We start from the raw sequence: 8,225 nt of genomic DNA on the forward strand, positions 1-8,225 counted from the left end.
TGCTCAGTCTGTGCTCAATAAAATAGTTATTCTGGGACCAAACAATGATCTCTCTTTATTATGATTATATTTTTGATGAAAAACAAAAACAAAAAGCTTTCAGGACTACTTTAAGTACTTTTTTTATTCTGTGCAGATACAGATGTAGCACTGTGAAGCTCATAAGCAACATGATCATAAAACAAATGGCACTTTCTGCAAGGATCACAAAGTAAAAAATAAAGTTAGAACCTAGAGGCTGGAGAGACTTATTGTCTTTACACCAGGTCTTGAGGTGTGAAACACAAACCTGTCGGTTTCTCTAAGCGCACAAATGATTATTTCCGCCGTTTCTTCCATAAAACATACACTGAGCTCCGAGAGCCTAAACTGGCTTACAATTAACTCCTTAGTACGACGCCTTCCTCTGCACTGATCTGAACACACAAGACGGGAGAAGACGCTTGATGTGTGCAAAGCAGACACTCTGTCTCCCTTATCACAGATGTGTCAAATCAGTTCAGCACAAAGGAAGGTCAGCGCTGGAGGAAAAATCCCTGTAGGCCGTTAGAAATGTGCCCTCAGAAGGTCTGATGCTTCGGTGTTTGTTTATCCCTCAGTGTCTGTCACTTTCAGTCTCTTTGGTGCTGGTTCATCAGCTCGCTGGGAGCTTGCGGGTTTGGCGCGGTCCGCGGCGACCGTTGTCCCTGAGAGGATGTAGCCCCCGCCACCGCTCATCAGCAGCAGAGGATGGGTCCTGTTGGGCAAGACCTAGAGGCACGGCACAGAAAGTCAGGATGCATTAATTCTACAGGAAGAGCCGCAGGAAATAACACATTGGTCCTGAAGGGGAAAAAAGTATGCTAACACAAAAGTACAAAAAAGGGGCAGTGGGAGTTAATGCTGTGGAGGGTCTGTGATAATGGGGTTCGAGGCAGTGACAAGTATCTTATCCCAAAGAATTGATTCTGCTATATGTAGATTATTTGCCCTGATATCACTGACTGAGATGTGGCCTGAGGGGTAACTCCAGTTAAACCACACTTGAAGGACTGCAATAAGGATTTTCTTCTTCTGGAAAGACATGTTAAACCAAAAGCTACACCTTTTAGCAGCATAGTTTGACAGAATTAATCACCATTTGTGGCTTCGGAGGGCGCTGTTGCATAAGTCATTTTCAGGCATGAACTCTAGAGAATGTCTGCAGAGTTTGCCTTTTCACACATGAACAACGCAGCAGGAGATTCAGTGTACACAACAACACAGAAATCTCTGGCGTGTTCTGTTGAGGGGCGGCTCAGCAGTCTGAAGGAAGGATGCACGTTCTTCAAAGCACATCAACACCGGTGTCGGTGCTTATCACCCAAAACTCTTTAAACATCGGAGTCTTCGAAAATGCAGGGCTCTGCTTTATTATCTTGAGGTAAGTCTTTTCTTTTTTTTCTTCGCCAGCATCGAGGCATAAAAACTAATTTACCTGGTAATGTCTGAGCCAGGTGTCTGCGAGTCTGAGGCTGACCGTACCACCTTGTTCCTTGAGCTTTGTGTAGCACTCGATGAGAGGCTGCAGAGATTGAGGGGGAAATGAAAAAGAAGAATTAAGGACGAGGACCCGCGGATGCACGACTTCACACCCCCTCCCACACCCACACACACACTTTTAGCAACATAAGCACAATAAAGGTAATAAGTGCAGGGACGTGATAGGCATTGTAACTCCTTGGCAGGGACAGCGATGTCCGCCGCAGTAATGAAATAAGGACATTTCCCGCTGGAACTCTCAGCAATAAAACCCGTGTGCAGAAGCAGATAATGAGAGATCCTTCAGCTGAATTAAACTAAACTCTGTGAAGGACATCGATAGCGTTGGTTCGAGCAGATGCAAGTAGTCATGACGACCGTACCTCTTTGTATTGGGAGTAGACGACGAAAGGCCGGGAGGGGGAGAGGAATTTGAGCAGGACCATGAGGACGGGACACGGGTGAAACCGGCTGGCGATTATCAACCTGTAATTCAGAAGAAACGGATGATCACGCAAACATGTCTGATGTGAAATACATGTTATCGGAAACGTGGAGGAAGGGGATATCTCTCCATGTGACCTCTCTCTGGAAAGCTTCAGGATTTAGTGCCTTCCTATTGCAGACATTCATTTCACTTCCTATAATGAGAGGACAGTCAGTACAAGAGACTCTGATTTAAGAACAAGCGGAAAATCGATTGTGGTGTGTATGAAGTAGCTGGTATGATGTAGAGGAGGGGCGAGTTAACAGCCTAACCAGATCAATACTTGTTCATCTGACCCTCACAACACGCCATCCATCAATTACACAGAGGCTGTGAAGCAAATCCTTTTCATTTAACATGACAGCAAACTGCAAGGCATTCACTCTGTTCACCTTGTACGGACACTGTGCAGTAATGTGTGCGTGAGCTCAGAGGAAGGCAAATTATTGATCAGGACTTTTATGGAGATGATTAACATGACTTTAATTATCATTCATCAAATCTTCATCTCTGTGGATCAGTTTTAATTACCGTTGTTGACTACACGTTACAGTCCAGGCAGTCGGAAGAGAGAGATGCTGACGCTGAAAAGAGCGGAACCGCGGAGAGGGGAAAGGAACAAAATAATAAACAATTTGACACCAACCCATCTGCATTTCTGCCTTCCAGCAGGGAGGCGGCGGCGGCCAGCTTCTTTCGCTTCTCTTCCAGCTTCACCCTTTTTCCCTGAACCTAAACAAAGAAACAAAACAAAACAAATCAGTGCCCTAACTCTCTTTTTGCCACATCCAATTCTGACATTTCTATTTCTTGGTGATACCCTGACCATCCCGAATAAAACGCAACTTTATATCAGGTAGGAAACATCAATGGATAGTCTGTCTTTCAGACCTGATAATAATGTCTGTCCTGAGAGATCTGAGCACCCTGACCACATTGGAATGTGGTCTGGGTGCTCCACATCTGAAGGGGGTCACAGTGAATACTTCTTCCTCATTATTGGCATAAAAATAATAAAGTAGCAAAATATTTGGATGAAAGTGGAGTTAGTAAATATTGGACATACTTTAGCCTCTTTCAGTTTCTCCCTCTCTTTTTTCTCCTGGTCCGCGGTGTCATCACCAGCATTGGTCTCCATGCTCTGTTCCTCCGGATTGCCCCGCGGTTCTGCCTCGGGCTGGTTTTGCCCCTCAACCGTGTTAGACTGCTTCTCATCTGGAATTATACACGTCAGTTTAGTGTCACAGAATAAATTTATCACTTAACCTTTCCTGCATATTATTCTCTAAAACAGCCGATTATCTAGTCTATATTTTGGTTTATAAATAATAATAAAATAGTTATCAGAGGAACACAGGCAAATCTTTTTGATCAGTTGTTATCGCTTATTTATGCTCAACGTTAGATTCTCTAGAACAGACAGAGCCTTCTCTCCATATTTACACACGTCTTCTAAAAGCTTAAAGAAATGGACAAAGCGAGACAGCTAAATGGAACGCCCAACAATGGTGGACCTTTTTGAGAAGATTTAATAAGAAACTACAGTAATCTTTCTATATGATGTTGCTTTGTCCTGTTTTCGCACGCAATGGCCGCATTAATGCCAAGAAACGTGGAGAGCTTGCTCGTAGTGACTCCGTTTCATGTGAAAACAAACCTACAATCATCTTTGAGAGATGATTTAAAAAAACAAACAGGCAGGTCCTACCAGCACATGGGTCTTTGGCTGCAGTGTCCAGATTGCCTGCCAGCAGAGCATTGACATGGCAGATGGGGAAGTCATGCAGCGTATCGTGGAAATGTGCAGGGAAGCCAAAGCTCTCCACACCCGCTCGAACGGGCCCACCTCCTGGGTACATTTGGATCACGGAGCCGTAGCCTAAATGAGGAGGAAATGGAGGGTAATTATGCAGAGGGAAAAGAAAGGGCTTTGTTTAGAAAGTTCAGATCAAAATACAACAGAAAGTATAAGTAGAAACGGCCAAGTCCAACAGCAGGAGAGTTAACAGGACTTAATTACCTCCCATTCTTTCCATGACGGAGCCCAGCACGAGGCCGGCACACGTCTCAAACACCAAAACCTTGCTGCCAGCGTGGATGTTTCCTAGAGTCAACATCTGGGCGAGTGTGTCATACCGCAGGTGGCTGCATTACACAGAAACATACACATCTTACTTCTACATCCTCCTGCTCATTAAAAGACCATTTTCACACATTCTGTTGACCCGCGTGCTGACTCACCAGATCTTCCCCGGCTCCCGGCCGTGGTACATCATAGCCAGGCTGCGACACGACGGTTTTAGAATCGTCACAGTATTTTCGTACCTGGAAGAACACGAGACAGGTACAGCTGATAACACTATTACAGCACTCTGCATTATTCCTCGTCCGTGACAGTTTGAGTTTGTGTAATTGGCAGTGACTCACTTCTTCTTTTTCTTCTTGATGTACTTCTCCTGAGCATACTCAGTCTTATCTCTGAATGTGGAGCTGTTCTCTATAAGCTGCTGAACGATTTCCTGTGGAACACACACACACACACACACTTCTTAATTTGATCTGATAGTTTTAAAGACAAGTGTCCAAAGACGAGGCAAAAACCAGCAGTGTGCTTGATCGCATCTTAATACTTTTCGATTTCCCTTCTCTGCCTGTGGCATTTCGGCAACAGATTCATCTTTAACGACCGCTCACAAACATCTTCCTGAAAAAACTTAATTGTAGGTCTTAGCACACAGTTCTCCAAACAGGATTTAAAAGTGCATTTGTTGGATCCTGTTCTCAGCTGCAGAATATTACACATTTGACTATAGAGCGTGTATTAATAGAACTACAACTGAGCATGTGAGTCGACTCAAATTCAACAACGTTGCCCAAAGAATGTGTGTGTGAACGAGTGTGTTTTTTTGTTCAAGTTTCTTTTTTACTTTAGTCTGAACCCAAATAACAGGTGCGTAGTGAATAGTTCAGACTTAAGGACCAAATGCTGGAAGAAAAGGGAAGTGTTTAAGAAGCGTTAGAGGCTCACACAGTCTTCGCCTCCAACGATATCATGTTTGAGCGGGGATTTGTAAGCTGCCCCTGAATTTTGAGATGCAGGTAGTAATACCATACTGATATTGTATTATGGTAAAAACCAGGAGGAGGAGGTGAGAAACAATGCAAACTGTCACAGCCCTGGTGGCGCCAATTTATGTAATGTTAATTTATGTTCAATTCATTAATTTTCTCCATTTAAGCAGAAAGAATTGTTAACACACTATTCAGACACACGCCGGTCTATAAACCAATCAACGTCAAGTATAGGTGGACGCAGCCATCTTAGGTGTTGAGGACAGGAGGTATGCATGTCATATAAAAGTCTACGGTGTGCTCCCTGAATTGCAATGTCACATAGAAAGCTAACTCTAAACAATGTAGGAAAGACGTTAACCTTCACTCAGCCTTTGGTTCAGAAGTGTAAGATTGAAAAAGCTATATTAAAACTTCCTGATAACTGGCAGTGCTAAGATTTTTTCTTTTTATGTGTGTAAATTCAAGGTTGCTGATGTACCTGGCCCTTCAGACCTTGCTCCTTGAGCGTCTCTATGTCGTCCCTGGTCAGTTTCTGTGATGTCCCATCATCCAGGATGTGTCTGTTGTCTGTGCCCGCCTCCTTTGCATCTGTAAAGGACACATGAAAAGAAGTTGTGAGTGAAAAGCAAGAACAACTTGTTGTCAAGGCTCTCACAGCCCATGCAGTGTGGAAATAGGAGAAATGAAAATGCCACTGGAGGCAGCAGACAGGTCTACTGAATGCCCCTGCTGTGTTACACACCAGCAGGACTCTCCTCCTCCTTCGGCTTCTTGGGCTGCAGGTTCCCTCCGGACAGGATCTCAAACTTGGTGCTGTATAAATGACCCACTGCTTTATCCAAGAAGAACCACTGCTTCTCAAATATCACCTTCCTGTGTGGGAATCAAACCAGTGATGAGCACGGCACGTCATGACAGTTCACTATGTAGGGCCTTAGTGTTGTGGGGCTAAAACACGTCACATGCATCCGTCACTTTGTGAGATGTCAGTTTTGGTTTCGCTAGGACCCGGACTGTGCCTGACAAGAAATCCTAATAAATGATACTAATCTGAGGTTCCTTTTTGAATTAACATATTTACATTCCACAGTATTTAACTTACTTCCTGGGTTGTATTTGCAAAGCTTTGAAGATGTCGCCTCGCTTCAACACTACGTAGTCTCCCTCTTTGATTCTGTACTGAGCATCGTCGTCCCCGTTGTCCGCCATGTTCCAGCAGATAAAAGCGGAGCTGCCAGTGAACTGAAGGCTTCAGCTAACCGCGCTGGGTATTCGTAGACAAGGCACCGTGGGAGAAAGGCACGAAACGACCCTGAAGTGCGAACAAAACACGACGAGCTACTATTTCCACGTGTTAGCGTACATTGCCTTTCCGCTTCTCAGGACGGCTAATCAACTGCAGAGTGGAGACAGCGCCCGCGCTGCAGCGTCGCCGTCTGTGATTCGCTGGAGACGCGACGCTGAGCTCGGCGGCCAATAGGAGCGAACTGCGATGAGGCCAGGAAAAGGTGTAGAAATTAGAGTCATCGATACGCCAGGACTGGACTGAACATAGATTTATTTATTTTTAAGATAAATTTATGGAAATATATGAATACAGCTTAGTTTCATAGTTTATTTTTTTCATAAAATTGTATCTGTTTTAGCGAATTTCTGTGATGGAATATACCAATTAGTAGTTTTTTAAAAGTAGTTGTTATATGTACACACATATACACAGACACACATACACACAGAGAGAGAGAGAGAGAGAGAGAGAGAGAGAGAGAGAGAGAGAGAGAGAGAGAGAGAGACAGACAGACAGACAGACGATTATGATAGAAAAGCAAATATTCTCGATTTGCAGAAATGTCCATTGAACTAATGCACATCAACCGTTTTCCATTTATTCACATATTTTGGAGATACGTTATGTGCAATCTAGCAAGTAGTAGTAATATGTCAATATATACTCTTTCATTACATTGTTATACGTTTAATAATATATTATTGTACATATTTATTTTTATAGCAAGAATGAACTGAACCAAACATATTTCAACATGTTTTGCATTTTTCACAACATGTTCCATAAATGTGTGAACAGATGGAAAATGGGTGATGTGCATTCCTAAAAATACTACAATACAAAAGAGTTTTATATTGCGTGGTAAATTGTCAAACATTGTTTTGAATTCAAGCTTGAAGATTACACACTACACACACTGATACTGCTGGATTGCTTTCCAGCTCAGTTAACAGCTATTCTTCACCCAAACGCTCATAAACTGTGTTGAAATGCAATCCAGCAGATGTGTCACGTCATCCCACCATGGGGCCACAATCTGGTGTTTTATAATTGCTTCCCAATGGTGTGCCAACTCCACCAGCCCACAGTGTAGTGTAGAGCAGTGCAGCAGTAAGGTGGCTGAAAAGACAAAAAGACAGCATCCTACACAACACAGCAACATGATTAGATCAAAATGCAATAAATGATCTAACCTGGGAGACAGCTGGAAATTTGTGAGTAATTTTCAATTTACCTAATGACGGTCAGAGGGTAAATCATAGTAATGTCAGGAAAACATGTTTTAAGTTCAACTAAATACAGCTGAGGTATAGCAATGTGAAGCTTAGTGTTATCAATGATTTGTAAACCACTTTGGATAAAAGCATCTGCCAAACATTTGCTGCGTTAAGTCAAAATGGCAAGTGTGGGTTGAAATGACTCAAAACTCCTGGCTGAAGTTCAGCATTTATAACTATGATAATTTATGTTGTTACCAATGTGAAACATATGGCATGCCGGTGCATTCAAATACAGAGGTTCAGCCACCGCGTAGAAAATCGCAGCCAATCAAGTCTCAGACTTCTCTGCGCTAAGATTTCTCAAAGATTTCTGTAAAGCTTTCACTGTTTCTAAAAGCTGATTTAAAGTCGAATTGTTTATAAAATCACTCAAGAATCCAACAAATCCTCAGAGCGTTTTTGTTTTTCAACCTGTGTGGCACCAGAAAACAAGAGGATATTCATCAATGCAGTAGATGTGACAAGTAAATGTATTTCTTTTTCACCTTAACATGTAAAAAAAATTGATAATATGTCCACAATGAAATTTAAGTTTTACCATAAATGTACAAAGAAAATTCAGTTTGAGTAGAACAGATGTAAAACAAGCAGTGAA

The 8,225-nt window shown here is 42.7% G+C and overlaps 1 protein-coding gene across 1 annotated transcript; it reads right to left on the reverse strand.

Moving 5' to 3' along the window:
* Positions 1-106: 106 nt before the first annotated feature.
* Positions 107-6,484, reverse strand: trmt6 (tRNA methyltransferase 6 non-catalytic subunit). Its single transcript, XM_053445033.1, has 12 exons — positions 6,165-6,484; positions 5,805-5,935; positions 5,541-5,650; positions 4,415-4,506; positions 4,229-4,312; positions 4,008-4,132; positions 3,696-3,866; positions 3,054-3,202; positions 2,634-2,719; positions 1,884-1,986; positions 1,457-1,543; positions 107-750 (listed from the first exon to the last, which is right to left on the reverse strand). Exons 1-12 carry the CDS (start codon positions 6,269-6,271, stop codon positions 589-591), a joined length of 1,407 nt encoding a protein of 468 aa, XP_053301008.1. The 5' UTR covers positions 6,272-6,484; the 3' UTR covers positions 107-588.
* Positions 6,485-8,225: the final 1,741 nt, after the last annotated feature.

Source organism: Pleuronectes platessa, chromosome 17 (genome assembly GCF_947347685.1).
Source record: "Pleuronectes platessa chromosome 17, fPlePla1.1, whole genome shotgun sequence".
Classification (NCBI taxonomy): domain Eukaryota; kingdom Metazoa; phylum Chordata; class Actinopteri; order Pleuronectiformes; family Pleuronectidae; genus Pleuronectes; species Pleuronectes platessa.

Coding starts and splice junctions, on each gene's coding strand:
- trmt6 (XM_053445033.1), bottom strand. CDS start 6,271: ATGGCGGACAACGGGGACGACGATGCTCAGTACAGAATCAAAGAGGGA. Junction 4,133..4,228: donor CGGGAGCCGGGGAAGATCTG/GTGAGTCAGCAC, acceptor TGTGTAATGCAG/CCACCTGCGGTATGACACAC. Junction 3,203..3,695: donor AGCCAAAGACCCATGTGCTG/GTAGGACCTGCC, acceptor GTATAATTCCAG/ATGAGAAGCAGTCTAACACG.